Source organism: Mus caroli, unplaced genomic scaffold (genome assembly GCF_900094665.2).
Source record: "Mus caroli unplaced genomic scaffold, CAROLI_EIJ_v1.1 scaffold_15919_1, whole genome shotgun sequence".
Classification (NCBI taxonomy): Eukaryota; Metazoa; Chordata; class Mammalia; order Rodentia; family Muridae; genus Mus; species Mus caroli.
The window spans coordinates 1-22,741 of record NW_018390999.1 but is presented as its reverse complement, the minus strand read 5'-3'; the positions used below and the strand labels follow the sequence as shown (position 1 = coordinate 22,741).

Sequence of the window (22,741 nt, the reverse complement as noted above, 5' to 3'; positions counted from 1 at the left end):
TATGGAATAATTTGAAGAATGTTGGTGTTAGCTCTTCTTTGAAGGTCTGGTATAATTCTGCACTAAAGCCATTTGGCCTGGGCTCTTTTTTGTTGGGAGATTTTTAATGAGTTTTTTTTTTCTATTTCCTTATGAGATATGTGTCTGTTTAGTTTATCAGCTCATAATTTAACGTTGGTACAGAGTGTCTGTCTAGAAAATCCTCTGTTTCATCTTGATTTTCCAGTTTTGTTAAGAATAGTCTTTTGTAGTAGGATCTGGTAACCTTTTGCATTTCCTAAATTTCTTTTGTTCTGTCTCCCTTTTCCTGTCCTATTTTGTTGATTTAGACACTACCTCTGGGCACTTTTGTTAGTTTGGCTAGGGGTTTATCTATCTTGTTGATACTCCCAAAGAACTAGCTTTTAGTTTTGCTGGTTCTTTATATAATTCTCTTTGTTTTAATTTGGTTGATGTCTGCCCAGTTTGACTATTTACTGCCCTCTACTCCTCTTGGGTATGTTACCTTCTTTTTGTTCTAGAGCTCTCAGGGATACTGTTAAGTTGCTAGTGTAGAACTTCTAGAATTTTTTACCAGTACTCTTAGTTTTATGAATTTTCCTTTTAGCATTGCTTTCATTATTTCCCATAAGTTTTGGTATACTGTATCATTCTTTTTATTGCATTCTAGGAAGTTTCAAATTTCTTTATTTCTTCCCTGGACAAGTTATCACTGAATAGAGAGTTGTTCAGTTTCCACATGTATGTAGGTTTTCTGTTATTTTTGGTGTTATTGGAGGCCAGCCTTAGGCCACAGTGATCTGATAAGATGCAAGGCATTATTTCAATCTTCTTCTATTGGTTGAGGACTATTTTGAGAACCATTATATGATCAATTTTGGAGAAGGTACCACGAGGTGCTGAGAAGAGGGTATATTCTTTGATTTTAAGATGAAATGTTCTGTAGATACCTGTTAAATCCATTTGGTTTATAACCTCTATCAGTTTCACCATGCTTCTGTTTAGTTTCTGTTTCAATGACCTGTCCATTAGTGAGAGTGGGGTTTTGAAGTTTCCCACTATTATTGTGTGGGGTTCAATATGTATAGTTTGGTTTTTTGTTTGTTTTTTGTTTTTGTTTTTGTTTTGTTTTGTTTTTGTGAGCTTTAGTAAAGTTTCCTTTACAAATATTGGTGCCCTTGTATTTGGGGCATAGATGTTCAGAATTGACACTTTCTCCTGGTGGATTTTTCCTATCATGAGTATGAACTATACTTCCTCAACTCACTTGATAACTTTTGGATTGAAAGTCTATTTTATTGGATATTTTGATGGCAATTCCTGCTTGTTTCTTGGGACCATTTCCTTAGAAGCCTTTTTTTCCAGCCTTTTACTTGTGGTAGTGTCTGTCTTTGTTTTGAGGTGTGTTTTTTGTATACAGCAAAAAGTTGGATCCTGTTTACATATCTAGTTTGTTACCTTATGTCTTTTTATTGGAGAATTGAGTCCATTGATATTGAGAGATATTAAATCAGATGATTGTTAGTTCCTGTTATGTTTGTTGTTGTAGGAGGCATTATGTGGATGTGATTCTCTTTTTGTTTTTTGTGAGATTATTAATGACTTGCTTTTTTGGTGAGGGTACCCTCTGCACGTTGGAGTTTTCCTTTTAGAATTCTCTGTACAACTGTATTGATTGATTGATTGATAGTGTTTGAATTTATTTTTGTCTTGGAATATTTTGATGTATTCGTCTATGTTGATTGGTAGTTTGGTTGGGTATAGTAGCCTGTGCTGGTGTTTGTTTTGTCTTAGTGTCTGCCTGACCTCTGTCCAGGCTCTTCTGGCTTTTGGTGTCTCTGTTGAGAAGTCTGGTGTAATTCTGATCTGCTGCCTTTGTATGTTACTTGACATTTTTCCCTCACAGCATTTAATATTTTCTTTGTTCTTTGCATTTAATGTTTTGAATATTATGTTATGATAGGATTTTCTTTTCTGGTCCAATCTATTTGGTGTTCTATAGGCTTCTTGTATATTTATGGCCATCTCTTTCTCAGAACTCATGGGAGGCCTTCATGCTGTGATGTTTACAGAAGAGCAGCAAAGCTGGTCAGGTCTTTTTTTTCTACTTTTTCACCTTGATTTGGAGGAGAGTTTGTCAAGAATTTAATGGAAGCATGAATTTTTAATTGCTTTTGAATATACAATCTGAGTATGTTATCTCTAATAGTTTCCTTTTTTAATGAAATTTTTATTAAGTAAAAGTTTAAATGAAAAGTTTCCATCTGGGTTGACAGTGCTCTATCCCAAGAACCATAGACCATGTAACAATAAACCCAACATTAAGCATGAGAAACCAATTTTGAGATATTAGTCATGGTTGTCCAAGATTTTCTTGTCAGTATGTATAAATTACTCAGAATAGAATCTGAGTAATTTCTATAGTTGAATAACCCACATACTTTAGATACAGGGCCAAGAGAATCTTGAGCTGGTATTGATGTGAAAGATTCCTCCTTGAGAATTGGCTTTCATACCAGAATGTATCATGAAAACTTCCAAAAGAGGGGAGGAACCAACAGCTATATTCAATGATGACGTCTATGAACAACAGAAATGATGGCTTGATAACTCTTATTTTGGTTTTTTTCTTAGATATTTTCTTTATGTACATTTCAAATGTTGTCCCCTTTCCTCATGTCCCCTCCGAAAATCCCCCTACCCCAAGCCCCTGGCCCTACTCATTAACCCAAATAGCCTAAACAGTCCCATAACACCTTAAAAAAATAGAAGCAGTCATTAATAGTCTCCAAAAAAAAAAAAAAAAAAAAAAAAAAACCCACAGGACCAGATGGATTAAGTACAGAGTTCTATCAGAACTTCAAAGAAGACCTAATACCAATACTCTTCAAACTATTCCACAGAATAGAAACAGAAGAAATACTACCCAATTCATTCTATGAAGCCACAATTACTCTAATCCCTAAACCACACAAAGACTCAACAAAGAAAGAGAACTGAAGACCAATTTCCATTATGAATATTGATGCAAAAATACTCAATAAAATTTCTGCAAACCGAATCCAAGAACACATCAAAATGATCATCCATCATGATCAAGTACGCTTCATCCCAGTGATGCAAGGATGGTTCAATATATGGAAATCCATCAATGTAATCCACTATGTAAACAAACTTAAAGAAAAAAAAGCACATGATCATTTCATTAGATGCAGAAGTAGCATTTGACAAAGTCCAAAATCCCTTCATGATAAAAGTCTAGGAAATGTCAGGAATTCAAGGCCCATACCTAAACATAGTAAAAGCAATATACAGCCTACATCAAGCCCAAGTTCAGATCTGCTCCAGTTTTATCTCTGCATTTCCTTCAGACAGGAACAATTCTTGTTCAACATTTTTAAGATGAGTGGGTGATCCCGTCCCTCAACTGGGGTCCATGCCTATGTATTGGTGGTCTATTTAGGTTCAACCTCCTGATTGTTGAATATTTTGGCTAAGCTTATCCCCATTGGATCTCCAGAGCCTCTTATATCCTTGCTGTCTTGCACTTTCTTGAGATTCCCCAGTCCTCCAAACAATAGTGGTGCATATTTCTATTCATTCTCCTGACCCTCTAGGATTCTGTCCTGTCTCCCCCATATCTGATCCTGCCCTTCTTTTTCCCTCTTCCTCCCTTCTCCCATTCATGTTCCTCCCTCCCTCTGCCTCCTATGATTATGTTTTTTACCACTATTCTTAAATGCTATGTTACACTTGAAACAAAAACCTAATTTTATGAGTACAAAGATCATCTTCTATACATGCCTAATTTTACAGGTAAATTTTGCCTATTGTTAATTTTTATTTACTTATGCAATGAATTCTGGTTGTTATTCTCTAGGAAGAACTTTGCTGGAGATAAATCCCCTTTATCTTATTTTATTGGACACTGTCTTCATTAATGTCTTTCTTCAAAAGGCTACGACCACAGGATGTGGAACTTAAGGCTGACACTCATTTTTTTTTTAACTTCCTATGGTGTGGCCATAGATAAGGGTAACTTTTCTGGAATCTTGGTACAGTGTAGTTGATGATGACTTTCTACTGATTTTTTTTCCAATATGTTTTCTTTAAGCATTTCCAGTAGATGGATTTCCAGGAGCTTCATGGGACATGTCCTATTTGAGTTTATTCAGTTCTTGCATATGAACATTCATACCTAATGACCAATGTTTTCATTTTCCTTTATACTAAAACATTAATTTTGTTTGAATCTTGAATGTTTTTGTTTTTATATTTAAAATGTTGGCATTTGGTTCAGTTTCATGATGCTCCTCTTCAGATCTTACTGAACGGAATTAGTAGTTTTGATTTCAGACTTTTCCTATGTCCTCACAAGGGCACTCAGAAGTCAAAACAAAAACATATAGCAAAGTATTATGCAGTTAGATGAGTTCTGAATTTTTTTGCTAGAATTTTCAATGTCTTATCTCTTCACGTAATGTTTACTAAAAATACTATGTCCAAGCATTTCAGATATACTTAGCAAATGTATAACATAAACCCTCATTGGCCTTCTGTAGCATTATAAACTTTAAAATCTTATTTACAAATGTATTTCTACAAACAATGATAAAGAGTGGGAATATATAGGGTCATATTTGATCAAGTTTCTTTTAAAAGTTGCCTATCTACATTGGCATCTGTGTGCTCAGAAGCTGTTAAGATATTTACTAGTACTTGAAGACTTCAGAACAGACATGTTTGCTGTAGTTAAGCTAGGGCTTTAGGTGAAAAGGAAGGAAGAACTTGCAACTCTCAGTTTATATGATTAATCTTTCTTCAAGAAATCATTTATTTAGCTAGAAAACACTAAAGTCTTATTTAATATTATATTATTTTTGGTTCTGCTTATGTCTGTAATTTGACTTGAGTCTCAAACCTTCAAATGTTTTCTCCTTAGACTCAACAGGGAAATGTGGGCCTCCTCCACCTATTGACAATGGAGACATCACCTCCTTGTCATTACCAGTATATGAACCATTCTCATCAGTTGACTATCAATGCCAGAAGTATTATCTCCTTAAGGGAAAGAAGACAATAACATGTAGAAATGGAAAGTGGTCTGAGCCACCAACCTGCTTACGTAAGTACCTTATTCTCATAGATTATAGGAGAATTTGTTTTATATTATGGATATATTTCTATTAATAATAGAACATTCACAAAATACATGTACTATTTCGTTGTGCCAAACATTAGCATGTGATAAAAACAAAATTATTAGATACATTTTATAAAACCCACCTGTCANCTAAAATTGTGCATGTTATTCTTTTTATTTTTTTGGAATCAAAAATTTATTTCTTAATTTTATTAGCATGCAATTAGTCAAATTTCTAGTTTCATAAATGTTATAAATTATCTATGGAGAATAACCTTATTCTTTTTGAACCAAACACTTTCATATAACAGATTAAATATATTTATATAATTTGTATATATTATATACATTATCTATTTTATATATTATGTGCATCATATACACATATATCATATATAATTAGTTATATATATTATATACACATATAACTATACAATATATTGTATATATAATATACATATCATTTAAATCTATACATATCCTGAAATATAGTCATAGGAGGTAACAAATACATAATTTTAATTTTAAAAGATCAGTATAATAAACTCTTGATACTGTGGTACATATCTGTATTCTTAGTTACTTGAAAGACTGAGGCAGAAATTTTGCTTCAGTCCAGTTTGAAATGAACCTCAGTAACATAGTAAGACTACATCTTAAGAAAATCGCTATAATGTCCCTTTCTATAATAAAAAAAGAGAGGAATATTTATGATAAAATAAGAGGGATTTCTCTATGTAGAAAATCGGTTTATCTATATGTCTTAGCTTGTTTTCTATTGCTATGATAAACACTGTGGCCAACAGCAATATGGGGGAAATGGGTTGATTGCCTTACACTTCCACACCACAGTCCATCATTGAGGAAAAGCAGAACAGAAACTCAAGCAGGGCAAGAGCCTGGAAGCTGGAACTGAGCAGAGACTACAGAGGAATGCTGCTTACCAGCTTGGTCTCCATACTCATCAGTTATCTTTATTATACCTCCTAGGACATGCATACCCAGAGAGTGACACTGCCCACAGTAGGCTGTATCCTCCCACATCAATCATTAATCGGGAAAATGCACCACAGACTAGACTATAGACTACTTTGATTGAGAGGCTTTTTCTCAGTTGAGGTTCCCTCTTCCCAGATGACTAGTTTCTATCAAGTTAACAACAAAAGAAAAATAACCAGCACATATGGGAAAGAAAATGTTTTTTTTCTGACATATAATGAACATATCTGAACTTAAAAGACACAATAAGATGTGAAGACATTCAGTATAATATGCATAAAGAAACAGAAGAGATGGTGGATCACAGTGACTATTAGGAGCAATACTGACAGAACAGACTCATTTGATATGTCATTCTAGTTATAAGGTACTGGTGGTTAACATTTACACTTCTTAATTGTGGTTGTTAGTGATAAACTTGTTTCCACATAGGAGAATGTAGGAAGAGGGAAGCATATAATTTTATAAAAACCTAGCAATTTCTGTCTTGGACAGGTGATCAAAGTTATTATCAATATGTAATTTTTATGTCATATATCCTTGATAAGATATGATGAGGACAATTCTCTATGCTCTCTTCCCTCAAACCTATAATCCTACCCTAACCATAAAAAATTAGAAAACCACAAATTTAAAGATATTTTAAGAAGTATCTGACTAATGCCCTCCAGCCTTGTCACATGATGATTGTTATTAGGGTAGAATAACACTATTCTGAAACATAAAACGGTACATTAGAAAAAGTCCAATGACATACTAATAAAATAGGGAGTTCAATAAATAAGAAATAGGCATACTTCTTCTATCAAGGCTATACCAACTCCAACAAGGCCAATAGCTCCTAGTCCTTTTTTAGTATCACCAATCCCCAATGAATAAGCAATATGTGACCCTATAGAAGCCATTCTTTTTCAAATCACAACTATCTACATCCTGCATTTATTAAATTCATACAACATCTCCTGCCCTTAGATAAAGACAAGTAACTTCTATTAGTCACTGTCATGCATTCTAGAGATAGTTGAGTCTTTCGTTTCATTCTCTAAGAAAGAACACAAAGTAGCTGTATTCCTGTGTTTGGTTTATTTCACTTAGCATCCTCCAATGCCTTTTTCTAACTAAAATAATAAAATATATTTTTAATGCCTGAACAAAATTTCACACTTAAGTATACCATGTTGTCTTTATAAATTCATCAAATTGGTATTAGTTTAGAAAGTTTTTGCATCTTATCTACAGTCATGTAGCAGTTTCCAATAATCATATACATGCAATTTTAGAAGGTTCGTTTTATTTCTTTTGAGTGTATAGCAAAAAAAGCATATAGCAATGATATACGTAAAATCTATTTTTAAATTTTAAGAAATCTCAGTTGTCATCTATAGTAACTTCTCTTAGCTAAATTCCCAGCAACAGCTTATGAATTTTTCACCACACATTCATTAGCGTTTGTAATTTTAAGGGCTCCTTTCTCTAATGCTGTTTAACTGAGTGACAAAGTATTTTTATTATGGCTTTGATAAAAAAAAGATGACAGCAAATGATATTAATGTTTTTTTCCCCACTCGTTTTTTTTTTTTTTGAGAAGTATCTACTCATTTATATAATTTTGCTTGGCTTATTTTTCTTTTAAAATGCATTTTACCACAGACTAATGACAGTTCATTTAAAAGTTATCAACAAACTGAAATCCTGATCAATTATTTAAGTATAAGACTGCAAAGCGTTTTCAAAAAGATATTGTCAATTTAGGGGAAGTGGCATAATAACTTCCAACCAGGACCAAATCAATCAAATCAAATAAAATGAAACCAAACCCAATCCAACCCAAACCAAAACAAATAATTTTCACTTTTTCATATTTTCTTGGCATAAGATACCCCTAAAAAAGATATGTAAATACATAGAAACAAACAATAGACAACCATTTACTCTGATTCACCTAGCTTCCTATTTCTTAGTTGTATTGATTATGCTCTGTGCTATGCACAAGTACCTCATTTTGATGAATTCCAGGGGTCAAGGTTTGCTTTTTGCCTTACAATTTGGAGACCCTTCCANACATTCAGTGTCCAAAACCAATGAACTGTTTCCCTGTTGTGTTTCCTCATAATTTCAGTGGTTTGTTCTTACATTTCTGACATTGACCAACTTCAGTTGACCTTGCCAAGAATGACAGACAGTATGAAATTTTAATTATCTCCCAATTATCCTTATATCATTTACTGTATATGATATCAGTTCTCTAACACAATTTTTTTGGAACGTCTATTAAGATAAGTTAACTGCAGATACAAAGATTAGTTTTCAAATCAAAAATTAATTTTTGAAGTTACTGATAATGACATTACATTTATAAATAATTTTCAGAAATAAATGGAATTGGTCTATAGATAGGGATAATTTCTGTTGGTTTATGTATTACTTAATGAAATTTGGTAATTTTTCCTTCAGATGCATGTATAATACCAGAAAACATTATGGAAGCACACAAAATAATTCTCAAATGGAGACACACTGAAAATATTTATTCCCATTCAGGGGAGGATATTGAATTTGAATGTAAATATGGATATCATAAAGCAAGAGGATCACCGCCATTTCGTACAAAGTGCATTAATGGCACCATCAATTATCCCACTTGTGNATAAAATCATAATACATTTATTAGTTGATATTATTGTTTAGAAATGCACAAACATGTCACTAATATACTTTCAATTTGCATTTGAAATATTGTTTAACTCATGTCTTCTCATAAATATAAACATTTTGTTATATGGTGATTAATTTTTAACTTTAAAGATGATTGCCAAAATGCAAATGCAGTACATTCAAAACTCCTAATCCAAACCATTATATGTCCAAGGACAAACTCAAACAAGAAAATTTGATGTATGTTTTTCAGCATTGCTTTTCTATTCAGAACTTCCTCAGATTTTCCTAGATATCTTTTGATGTAACATTTTGATTTATAGTTAATAAAAGATATATTGACTCATTCTTCAAATTAATATGATTCCCCAAAGCATGTAACAACCAAACTATCATATATTATATCACTAATGCATATAATTAATTACTATATAATACTTTCAAATAAAAGAATCTAAGAAACTTCTTGCCTATGAACTTCTAATATTTGGTACATTGAAATAATAAAAGATTCAAGCAATTTTACAAAGGGGTTAAGATTTTCACAAGGTATATGATTCTATAAATGTAATAATATTGACCTAAAAACTATAAATATTTGGTATCACTTGCAAACAGGCAATGAGCATTGTCTTAGGCAGGATTTAATTGCTGTAAAGAGACATATTAGCCAAAGTAACTCATATGAGGAATAACATTTAATTGGGTTTGGCTTAAAAGTTAATATATTTATCCGTTATCATCATGGTGGAAAGTATGACAGTGTCCAGGCAGACATGATGCTGACAAAAAGGCTGAGATATCTACATATTAATTCACAAGCAGAAGAAGACAATATGTCACACTGAATATAGTGTGAGCATAGAAAACCTCAAAACCTGTCTCCATAGTGACATACTTCATCCAACAAGTCCACACTTACTTTAACAAAGCTACACCTCCTAATAGTGTCATGTCCTATAGACAATAATTCAAGCACATGAGTCTTTGGGTACAACAGCTATTGAAACTACCACATACACATACATACTCTGTAACCAAATTAATAAAGTAAAAATATAATAAATATAGATTAATTCATAAAAACTATAGTTATCTATAGAGTTAGTATTATAAAGTGTTTCTAGTCATTATCTTTAAAGAGATTGTTATTACAGATGATAGTCTTATACATCTTTTCATATTGAAAATGTAACATTTATTCAGCTAATGTGTCTTTAATTAATCTATTATATATATATAAACATTTGTTCATGTACATATATACACATATGTATTATATAAACTATATACATTGTTTATATATACACATTATATATACATATTATACACACATGTATTATATATAATATATTATATACATATATACATTGTATAAGTATTCTCTGCATGTGAGACATAATCGTTTTTACATCCCTTGTAGAGTTGCAATCCAATTTTCCCCTGTAATGTTGGATCTATCACCCATTTTAAAACTTTTATTCCTTCCTTAGCCTGTTTGTTAAAGAACATTAGACACACTAAGTGGTCAGATGGATGCATAACGTTTATGTCATTAGAATGTTTGTTGTGGCTCCTTGCAGGAACATTCTCTATTCTGAAAAAAAAAAAAAAAAAACTTCTGGTGTAGCTGAGCTTTAGGTCTCAGGAAAAGGAAGCAATTCTTTTCCTAGTGTATCACTAGGGGTGATAGTGGGTTTCTGTTTCCTACCCCTTGATCCTTGACCAATGAATCCTGGCTACAGGAGAGACCATACTGTATAGTGTGCAAATATTCAAAACATATTCTCTCTCTCCAGAATAGTGCAACAGCTCTTCCAGCTGCTGCCATGTAATTTCACACTATAGCTGTGTCTGCAAAGATCTTTTTAATCTCTCCATCAGACTAGTTGATGCAGAATAATGGGCAACATTATAAGATCAGTGGATTCTATGATCATGGGTCTTGGTCAGAAGCAAAACTGTGTGCAATATCACCATGGTGATTGAGGCATTATTTAAGTCCACAGATAGTCATTTTGCCAGAGGCATTGTTTGCAGGAGAGGCAAATCTAGGACTAGAACATGTATCCAATCCAAAAAAACAAAAAGGTGTACTTTTCACAGAAGGAGTGGTCCCATATCAGGCAATTTGTCCCCAGGTTGCTGGCTAGTCTCCAAGAGAATGGTGCCACATCAGGAGCTCAGTATTGGTCTATGTTGTAGGCAGATTTGACCCTAAGAATAAAGCTATAGCCAGGGCTGCCTTGGTGAGTGGAATTCCATATTGTCAACTCCAGGTATATACCTCATCACTTCACCATCTTCACATTGTTCATGGGCATATTGGACACTGACAGGGATGTCTGTGAAAAGAAGTTGACTATTCACAGAATGAGGTATTTAGGCTACTTGCTTATTGAAATCCTTCTCAGCAAAAGTCACTTATTGATGAACATTTCCATGGCAATCATGTTTCTACACACCTGCAAATGTGAAAAGATTTTTACCCTAAGGTCCTTATCATCAATTTTCCAATTATGATCTTCCTCAAGCCCCATCCAACCAACAAATTAGCTATAGTCCATAAATCAGTAAACAAGTCTACATCTGATAATTCCTCATTGCAAACATAATATATGTCCACATATACTGTCTGAACTTCTGCCCTTGGTGCAGATTTCTCTTAATCCATGACTTTCAACTTTACCACAAGGGTTTGTAATACTGCACCTGTACATTTCTGGTTGGTGCCTGTATAACATGCAGAACCACTAATATACCAGGCCCCAGTCTTCTCCTTATCAGTTAATAAATCATAAAAAACAGACCACGAGGCTCTAGGGACACACTTTTCAGCAGGGAACATTTTAACAGGAGTAAAAATCATTAGGTAGACTTCATGTAATTGACTTTTTCCAGCCTTGAGGAGCTTCTCAGACCCAATCGTTTATACAGAACCTTCATTTGAGAATAAACTGCTTTTTTTTTTAATTAGGTATTTTCTTCATTTACATTTCTAATGCTATCCCAAAAGTCACCCATACCCTCCCCCCCACCCACCCACTCTCACTCTTTGGCCCTGGCATTCCCCTGTACTGGGGCATATAAAGTTTGCATGTCCAATGGGCCTCTCTTTCCACTGATGGCCGACTAGGCCATCTTTTGATACATATGTAGCTAGAGACAAGAGCTCCTGGGTACTGGTTAGTTCATAATGTTGTTCCACCTATAGGGTTGCAGATCCCTTTAGCTCCTTGGGTACTTTCTCTAGCTCCTACATTGGGGGCCCTGTGATCCATCCAATAGCTGACTGTGAGCATCCACTTATGTGTTTGCTAGGCCCCAGCATAATCTTACAAAAGACAGCTCTATCAGGGTCCTTTCAGCAAAATCTTGCTAGTGTATGCAATGGTGTCAGCATTTGGAGGTTGATTATGGGATGGATCCCTAGATATGGCAGTCTCTAAATGGTCCATCCTTTTGTCTCAGCTCCAAACTTTGTCTTTGTAACTCCTTCCATGGGTGTTTTGTTCCCAATTCTTAGAAGGGGCAAAGTGTTCACACTTATGTTTTGGTGGGTCAGGTAACCTTTACCTCACCTGTGCTTCCAAGGTCAAATTATAACTAGGGCCCAATAGCAAGCTAAGAGCTGTTTTTCAAATGGAGAATAGCTGTTTGCAGGTGATGGTAGAGCTTTTCTACAAATTCTCAAAGGTCTATTCTGTAATTCGCCTATGGGGGTCTGCAACATGTTCCAAAAAGCATTCTATCTGCCCTTGACACCTCAAGTACCATCGAGTCTTCTACTACCCATATGTGTTACCAATGAGTTTAAAATGGTTGCATACCTATGGCTATGCATGCCATCATTATACTTCACCAATGTGATACTTTGAAGAATTTATAGATAAACAAGATCCTGTGTCTCAGAGACAGTGTTCTGTATATGTGAAGAAACACCAGACCATTTTGTTCCTTTTTAAAAAACAATATAATTGAGGCTTGCTTATATTTAGAGGTTTAGTCCATTATTGTCATGATAGAAAGCATGGTAGCATGCAGGCATTCATGGTGCTGGAGAGGTCACTGAGAGTCCTTCATGCATATCAGCAGGCAACAGAAAATAATGACATTGGGATTGGCTTGAGCACTTGAAATCCCAAAATCCACCTCCAGGGATACACATCCTCCAAAAAACACATACTTTACTCCAATAGATTACACTTCCTCGTGATCAAGTCCTCAAATCTCTGAGCCTGTGGGGGCCATTTACATTCAAATCATTGCACCTTATAACTCAGTTCTGACACTGATCTAGAACATTAATATATCCTTGAGGTGAAACTGAGGAAGTCTACTGCTGCTCTTGAAAACTGAAAGAAAATTGATTCTGGTGGTCTGCCCTCCTCAATCCATGGGAAATCGAGGTTCCAGACAGGTGAGCATGGAGTTGACAAGAATTGACAAAGGGACACAGACACAAGGGTGTAGGAAGCCGTGATAATGCGTGCCATCACTAGATGGCGCTAAGCTCCATTGTGCGCATGTGCCGGAGCAAATGCCCGCCAAGTCACTAGTCTGTCCCCCGGGACATTTGAGACTGTGGGTGGAACCGCCAGTAGTATTAACACGTCACACCTGTGGGTATATATAGCAACACGTTTCTATCCTTCTTTGTTCTACCTCACGATTATGAATAAAGTGTAACCATGAAAGGTCTTGACTTGTGTTCTGTGTGCGTTTCTGCGGGACGGGAATAGCCCAGGACACAAAGGAGTGCTGAATCTGAATGTAATCTTTCACAAAGTGAACACCAGTCTTATATAATATAGAAAACAAAGGAATAGAGTGTAACAGCAGGCAAGGTATATTGGAGTTATCTGACACAAAACAGAGGAATGACTTCAAAGGACTGACAGGGACCAAGTAATGTTTAGATAAAACAGCCCTGCTAGAGTCAGCTAATGTCAGATAAGGATTTCACACCCTAGTCAGAATTTATGCTAATCCTTTGAGCCTTATGAAAGCTAGCACCAGGGAGTTCTGCTCTAGCAGACCTTACTGTGAATAGTGGAATACCACAACCCCCCTTTTTTTCTAGGCCTTGGTAAATACTTGCATATAAGAGTAACTTGGCTGATCTTTTAAGTATCTGTAGAGAATCTCCATTCCCCAGAAGAATTTACCAACTTTCTTCTAATATGCAATGTAGTCTGCTATACCTGGTATAATGAAGATTCTAAGTATACTTTGCTAAGCTTGCCCTGAGATTTCTAACTCTTAACCAGAAAAATACTGAAATTTCTTTCATGCAAGACCTTCCACATATTGCAAGGAGAAATCTGGGGCATTCTAGCTATGGGAAAGCCAAGGTTCCAGGAGGCTAAGTTTCCTTGACACTCTTTGCCTCCTGACTGCTTCCAGGCTTTTAAACCTGTTACACAAGTCACTACTAGAGTGGATGTAGCAGTGGTCCTTATGGACAAGTAGCAGTAAACAATAATTATTTTCCAGAGTGATAGCTGTATAGCATGTACCAGGAATCTTGCTAAATTTTCTCAAGTAAGGGCAATATATCTAGTTTAACAACCATATTTGCAGTCTCTACCTGATGGTGTTGTCGATGATCAACTGATATACTTCGTGATTCATCTATCTTCTGCACTTGCCAGATAGGATATTTAAAAGATATGGTAAGAACCATCACCCACACTTCTTTTACCTCATTGTCGCTGGCACTAATTTCCCTAGGGATATTATTCTGTTATTTATTCACTAGTTTCTTTGGCAGAGATAACCATAAAGGCCATTTAGCTTTCCCAACCACAGTGGCCTTCACTCTTTGTCAGGGAACCAACGTAAAAATCTGTGAACATTTAAGTATACCAACCTCACTAACACATTCTTGTATGGAGGAGATAATCTCAGAATGAGTTCAGGGACCCACTGGACATACTGAAAGTCAGGGTTTTGCCTAGTTAATTAATGAAAACTCCATTAGACATCTGATCTCCACTAGTCACAACTGGTGAATCAAATACACATACCTCCTCAAGTTTGCAATATATATTAAATCATGGGCTTTCAGGACTCTCCGAGATCCCAGGGAAGGGGATAATTGGAAGGCTTCAGGAGTTTTAAGTTTTAAAATATGGAAAACCTTATTCCAGGTATTTAAAAGATTCCTCCTTACATTTCTATTATTCTCAATTCACTTCCTTTATCAGAATCTTTAATAGCCAAGGATCTCTACAGTAACAGAACTAGGACAGAACTAGGATGATTCTCTCTCTCTCTCTCTCTCTCTATATATATATATATATATATATATATATATATATATATATATATATATATATATATATATCTGTGTGTGTGTGTGTTTGTGTCTCACTGTGTGTCTGTCTGTCTATATCTGTGTGAGAAAAGTAGATTTATTAGATGTTGTACAGTCCAGCTAATCCAACAAAGTTTATCTATGAATGGAAAATCATTGTAGTTACTTAGTCTACAAGATTGTACATATCGGTTAGAATTTAATATACCATGCAATCCAAAAGAATTATGTTCTAATGTCTCTGAAGAAATGGATAGTTTCCTTGTGCTATGTCCTTACACAGGCCTCCATCAGAATTGTCATCCAGATTAAGGTTGTGTCTTCCCCCATCAAGATCTTAAAGATACATGTCTTTCTGCCTCAAGCTCCAGATCAAGGGTGTTTATTTTCCTACCCCAATAGTCCTGACTAGAAGACAACTCAGCCACGTAAAATCAAGCTAAAATTTTCACACAGTTAAGTCTTCTATCTCTGGATTTTACTTAATTACAGAAGCAGTCAAGTTGACAATGAGCAATAGTCATCCACATGACTATTAGGATGTAATGCCAGTGTAGATTATGGGTTTTAAATTTTATTTTTAATTTATCATTATTTCTGCCATTAATGTCAGAATTAAATGATGAAAGTAAATATTTTTCTAATTTAATTTTTAACATCCAGAACACATAAAGAACTCAAAATATAAAAAAATCAACAAAACAAAAATAAATGCTCCATTCAAAGCACAGGTCTAGAATCTTCACAGAGTGTTCACAGAAGAAAAATGGTAGGATTTATGTTAAGTCTTATTGCATCGTGTTATGGAATGTTTGGTTGATATTTCTGGGATACTTTTATTCAAGGAAAATGGAGGAGGAGTGGATCTAGGGAAAGGGGAGTGAGAGGGTGAACTTGGCGGAGTTGAAGGAGAGGAGGCTGTTGTTGGAATGTATTACATGAAAGAAGAGTAATAAAAAGAATAGAGATAGAAAATAATATATTCCTCAAAATAGGACCTTGAGCACTAGTAGTTAAGAAAATGTAAATCAAAACAACTTAGAGATTTCATCTGACTCTGTCAGCATAGGAAAGATTAACAACCACCACCACTACCAAAACAACACCAAAACCCTGACAACAAATGCTGGAGGGGGGTGAGAAAAGGGAAAACTCATAAGACATTTATCAATATTGCAAACTGGTGCATCGCCAATGGAAATCAATGGGGAGAATGCCAATATGGCTAAAATAATGTACCTCATGATACAGCAACATCAAGCCTTGATATATGTCAAATCGATTGACATCTTAACCCACATATACTTGCTCATATATATCCATTGCTGCTCTTTTCACAATAGCTAATAAATGGAAACAACCTAAATGTCTTTCAAATGAGTTGAGCAATGTTTCTTCTGTTTTTATTTTCTAGATTAGTATGAGAAATATCTGCATTAATTTTTCATTGAAAAAATGGCAGAATAGTTCTCTAAAACCACTTAGCTCTAGGATTATGAGATTTTTAATAATTGCTTCCATTTCCTTATGGGTTATAGGTCTACTTAAATAGTTCATCTGATCTTGATTTAACATGGAGAAGTGATACCTATTTTTAAAATTACCATTTCTACAAGTTCTATCTCCCCAATGTAGGGCATTTCATCTAAGGTCCATCCTTTGAGTCCTGAGTCTCTCACCTCCCAGGACCCTGGTACATTCTGGGGACATCCCCTTGCCCCCAAACACCTACCTCCTAAGGTTGCATGTTTCCATTCTTTCTGTTGGCCCTCAGGGATTTCAGTGTTTTTCCCTGCCCAAAACCTGATCATGTTTCTTTCTCTGCCTCTCCATACACCTTTCCTTCACAGGTCCCTCCTTCTCCCATTCTGGTTGCTTTCCACTCCCTTACAAAGAGGACTGAGACAACATCACTTGGGCCTGTCAGCCTATTAACCTTTTTGAGTTCAGTGGGCTATATCTTGGGTATTTGGCACTTTTTTTTTTTTGGCTATTATAGACTTATTAGTGAGAACATATCATGCATGACCTTTTGGGTCTGACTACCTCACTCAGGATGAGATTTCCTAGTTCCATCAATTTGCCTGCAAAACTCAGGATGTCCTCATTCTTAATATCTGAATAGTGTTCTTTTGTGTAAATGAACCACATTTTCTGTATCCATGGGGCATCTGGGTTATTTCAAGCTTCTGGCTATCACAAACAAGGTTGTACATAGTGGAACATGTGCCCTTGTTGCATGGTTGGGCATCTTTTGCACATATTTCCAAGAGTGGTATTGCAGGGTCCTCAAGTAGATCTATTTCCAATAATCTGAGGAAACTCTACAATGATTTCTGAAGTAATTGTACTAGTTCACAATCCCAATAGCAATGGAGGAGTGTTCCTATTTCTCCACCTCCTTGCCAATATGTACTGTCACCTGAGATTTTAATCATAGCCATTCTGATTGCTGAAAGGTGGAATATCAGTGAGAGATGGTGTTGCCACTCATAGTCAACCCATAATTGTTCCTGTCTGAAAGAATTACAGGGATGGAATAGGAGAGGAGCCTGAGGAAAAGAGGATCCAGGGACAGGAACAAAGTGGGATCCAGCTGAGGGGAGGTTCCAAAGCCTGACACCTTACTGAGGCTATGGAGTGTTTACAAAAAGGAACCTAGCATGACTGTTCTCTGAAAGACCCAGCAAGCAGCAGGAAAAGTCAGATGCAGATATTTGCTGATCCTGCTGATCCCTTTGGTTGAATCAGAGAAAGGTAGAAAAAAATTGAGGAGGAGGTAAAAGAAATAGGAGGTCCAGCAGTCTCAATTAATCTGGATCCCCAAGGTCTATCAAAATCCAGACCACCAAACAGGCTGCATACATCAGCTGATATGAGGCACCCAACACATACATATCAGAGGACTGCATGGTCTCTGTTCAATCACAGATGATGCATCTAACCCTCAAGAGGATGGAGGTTCCAGGGAGTTTAGAGTTTATGTAGTTTAGAGGTGCGAGGGGGGAGGGTTAGTGGGGAAGGGACATCTTTGTGGAGACATGTGTATTACAATAGTGTCTCACATTCCACCTGCCACAGGGTTAGGCCTGACCATAGAGGCAGGATGCAGGAAGTTTAACTGCATGTACCTCTTGCTGCTACCAGAAGGGCTTTATTCTCTGAGAAGCCGCAGATTCACACTGTGGGGGTGGGGGTGGGGTGGGCACAGTCTGGGGTCCCCACGAAACTGCCAGAATTCACCTCAGATTCTCAGGCACCACAGACACCACAGACACCACAGACACCACTAGATTCCTCAGAATTGCAGAGACAGGCTCGAGGAGCTGGTTGGCTGGCTCTAGCCTAGGGCTGAAGGGAAAAAGGCAGGAGAGCACTCCAGCTGGGTCCCATGGGTTGGAGAGTTCTTGGCTTCCTGGACAGGTGTGGCTGGCTGCTTGGCTTAGTGTTCATGCTTGAGAACACAGAGAGGATTTCTGCCAGAGATTAGGGACATGGATCTTTAGAGGAAGACCGGCTTCATTGCTCCAGCACCACGAATCCAGATGAGAAGAGGCAGTCCATGGTTTTAGGGTGTTTATTGTTGCAGACAGGAGTGTCTGTGAAAGGGAGCTAAGAGGGTAGTAGAGGCAGAGAAAGGCAGAGAGAGGGAAAGAGTAGACAAGTAGAGGCCATCCATGGCCACATGAAAAGTTTAGGGAAAGGAATGAGGAGAGCAGGGGAGCAAGAGGGCAAGAGTAAGATAATAAGAGTAAGAGAAGAAGGAGGGGGCAAATAACCCCTTTTAGAGTGGGCCAGGATTACCTGGCTGCTGCCAGGAGACTGTGGGGAGGCAATACCTGGCTCCCCAGATAACTGTGGTGGTAGAGTCCAGACAGATTACCAGGTGCTTGGGGATATGCCTTATGTGACTGATGGCCACAGAATTATGAAGCTGAGGCCTCAGGTCAGGAGCTTGATGTCTGGAGGCATGGCAAATGACCTTCCATTCCTTAAAGGAATACCTGCTGGTCTCCAGGGTTTAAACCTAGTTAAGTAGAAAACAGGCTGTCTTTCATGGTCACACAGAAACTAGGGGTGTGGAGATGTGGGATGTGGAACAGTCAGAGGGGGACTAGGAGGGGAATAAAATCTGTAGTTTAAAATGAATAAATAAATAAAATTACCATTTCCCAACTTGGAATTCATCCCATGCACAGACACTTAGACCCTACACTGTTGCTGATACCAAGATGTGGTTTCACAGAGAAGCCTAGCATGACTGTCTTCTGAGAGACTCTACCTGCACCTGACTGAGAAACAGGCAGATACCTACAATCAACTATTGGACTGAGCCCAGGGAACCCTATGGAAGAGTTAGGGAAAGGACTGAAGGAGGTAAAGGGGCTTGCAACCCCATAGGAAGAACAACAGTATCAACTAACTGGACCTCTCAAAACTCCCAGGGACTAGGCCACCAACCAAAGGGCATATGTGGGCTGGTCTAAGGCCCTCTTATATATGTAGCAGAGGAATTCTTTTTCTGGTGTCAGTCAAAGGTGATATGTTTAGCCCTGTAGAGGGTTGATGCCCCAGAAAAGGGGGATCTGAGACAGGTGAGATAGGAATGGGTGGGTGGGGAAGCACCCTCTGAGAGGCCAAGGGAACAGGGATGGGATTAAGAACACTGGGAGCAAATGGAACAGTAACTTACTGGGCTGACTGGGATGGGGAAAATGACTGAACTATAAAGAAAGATTAAAGAATAAAAAAATAAGGAAATCATTTTATACTGCTGTACATTATATTTAATCTATTCTATAAACATGTATTTCTATATTGTATTTAACTTACCTAAAGGTCAATACAACTTTAGATGTAGCATATTTATATTGCCATTTCAAACCCAAGGAAAAAGAGTGAAGAGGATAATATTCATTAGCTATGCACTCTAGTTAAGATTTCTAAAGATGATGATTTTAAAATAAAGAATATATACAATTAGTATATAAAAAAGAAAATAAACAGAAAATATTAAGAAAAGACATTATTTTAAAGATTTATTTGTTCATATTTTATGCTCATGAAGGTTTTACCTGTGTGTCTGTCCGTGTGACAAGGACTGGCCTGTTATCTGCAGTGGTCAGAAGAGGGCATCAGATACTCTGGAAAATGGAGTTACAGATGATTGTGAGCTGCCCTGTAGGTCCTGCAAATTGAAACTTGTTCCTCTGCTGAAGCAGGAAATGCTCTTAAAAACTGAGTTATCTCTGTAGAACCAATGACCTATTGTTTGGTTTATTTTAGTATTTAATGAACCATTGGACTGAGAATGGGGTCCCCAATGCAGGAGTTAGAGAAAGGACTGAAGGAGATGACATCAACCCCATAGGAATTAAAACAATATCAACCAACCAGATCCCCTAGAGCTCCCAGGGACTAAACCACCAACCAAATAGCACAGATGGAGGGGCTCATTACTCCAGCTGCACATGTAGGAGAGGATGACCTTTTAAGACACAAGTGGGAAGAGAGGCTCTTGGTCCTGCCAAGGACTGATCCACCACTGTAGGGGAATTCGAGGGCAGGGAGGCAGGAGTAGGTGGGTTGGTGGGTAGGGGAGCACCATTATAGAAGCAGGGGAAGGGGGATGGGATATGGGATGTCCAGAGGGGAAACTGAGAAAAGGGATAACATTTGAAACGTAAATAAAGAAGATATCCAATAAAATAGAAGAAAAAATTAAAATATCTAGGAGTTTAGAATGAAGATTCAATAAATATTTTGTAATATATCAGGAAAGTCCCCCAAAAGACTGCCTGACATTAAGTCATTAGCTAAGTAACACTTACTAATTGTCTTTTCATTCATATCTACGTTATATCTCTATTCAAATATAGATTGAACGAAATATGTAGTGCCTAGATGTAAAATTGAAGACATAAAACAGAAATAAAAAAAAATGATACGCTTTCTAATTATCAGGATTCATCCATTCTTTCAGCCAAAATGATTTAACATAAACTTCCATACAAGCTTACTCCCTATAAAAGTTGACTAGCTTTAAGAATGAAAATAGACCCATATTTGTCACTTTGTACAAAGCTCAAGTCCAAGTGGATCAAGGACCTCAACATAAAACCGGATACAGCGAATCTAATAGAAGAGAAAGGGGGAAAAAGCCTTGAAATCATTGGCATAGGGGGAAATTTCCTAAACAGAAACCCAATGACTCATGCTTTAAGATCAAGCATTGATAATTGGAACCTCATAAAACTGGAAAGGTTCTGTAAGGCAAAGGACATAAATTGACAAACTACAAATTGGGAAAAAATCTTCACTAACCCCACTTCTGGTAGAGGGCTAATATCCAAAATATATAAAGAACTCTTGCAGTTAATCACCAAAGAACCAAACAACCCAATCAAAACTTGGAATACAGAACTAAGAATTCACTGCTGAAGAATCTATAGTGGCTGAGAAGCACCTAAAGAAATGTTCTAAGTCCTGAGTGATAGGAGAAATGTAAATCAAAACGACTCTGAGATTCCACCTTAAACCAATCAGAATGGTTACAATCACAACCTCAGGTGACAACACATATTGGAGAGGATGTGGAGAAAGAAATAGGAACACTCCTACATTGCTGGTGAGATAGCAAACTGGTAGGAACACTGTGGAAATCAATCTGGAGTTTTCTCAGAAAATTGAAAATAGATCTACCTCAAGACCCAGCTATACCACTCTTGGGAATATACCCAAGAATGCCCCACCATGCCACAGGGGCAAGTGTTCCACTATGTTCATAACAGCCTTATCTGTGATAGCCAGAAGCTGGAAACAACCTATGTCCCAGGACAGATAAATCGATACAGAAAATATGGATCATTTACAAAATGGAATACTACTCAGCTATTAAGTAGGAGGACATCCTGAGTTTTGCAGTCAAATGGATAGAACTAGAAAATAGCATCCTGAGTGAGATAACTCAGACTCAAAATGGCATACATGGTATGTACTCATTAATAAGTGGATATTATACCTCTCCCCCTCAAAAAAAGTACAGAGTTTTCAAGATACAGTCCACAGAACTCAAAAAGTCACTAAGCTGAAGTGCCCAAGTGAGGACACCTTAGTCCCACTTGGGAGGGAGAAGAAAGCAATCACAAGTGGAGAGGGAGGAAGGGACCTTGAAGGAAAAGTGGCCACAAGGCGGGGTAGTGAGCAGGGAGATTGGAACCTGCTCTGGTATTGGGTGAGGGAAAAGGACTAATACCCTGAGGACAAGCAGAAAGAATGGAAACAGGCAACCTCAGGAAATAGGAGGCTGGTGAACCCTCCAGAATGCACCAGAGACCTGGGAGGTAAGAGACTCTAAGGAGTGAAAGGGAAGGACCTTAAATGAAGTACCCACCAGTAGGGAGAGGGAACTAATAGACCACCTCCAGCACAAGACAGAGCATCAAATGAATGATGGGGTCGCGATCCCACAGTAACAACTCTGAGCCATAATTGTTCCTGTCTGAAAGAATTATAGGGATCGAAATGTATTGCCCGCCACTTTTGTGTCCCCCTGGTAAGAACACGCTCAGGGCAACCGGAATCTTCTGCAGCACAAACTTTATTGCTTACCCCATCAGGAGCCA

At 37.0% G+C, this 22,741-nt stretch overlaps 1 protein-coding gene across 1 annotated transcript; it reads left to right on the top strand.

The window, feature by feature from the left end:
• Positions 1–4,902: 4,902 nt before the first annotated feature.
• LOC110288940 (complement factor H-like) lies at positions 4,903–9,263 on the top strand (the record flags this gene model as incomplete). The annotated part of the gene is made up of 2 exons (XM_021155172.1): positions 4,903–5,125; positions 8,597–9,263. Coding segments are annotated over 2 exons (420 nt in total), but the record flags the coding sequence as incomplete, so codon positions are not given.
• Positions 9,264–22,741: the final 13,478 nt, after the last annotated feature.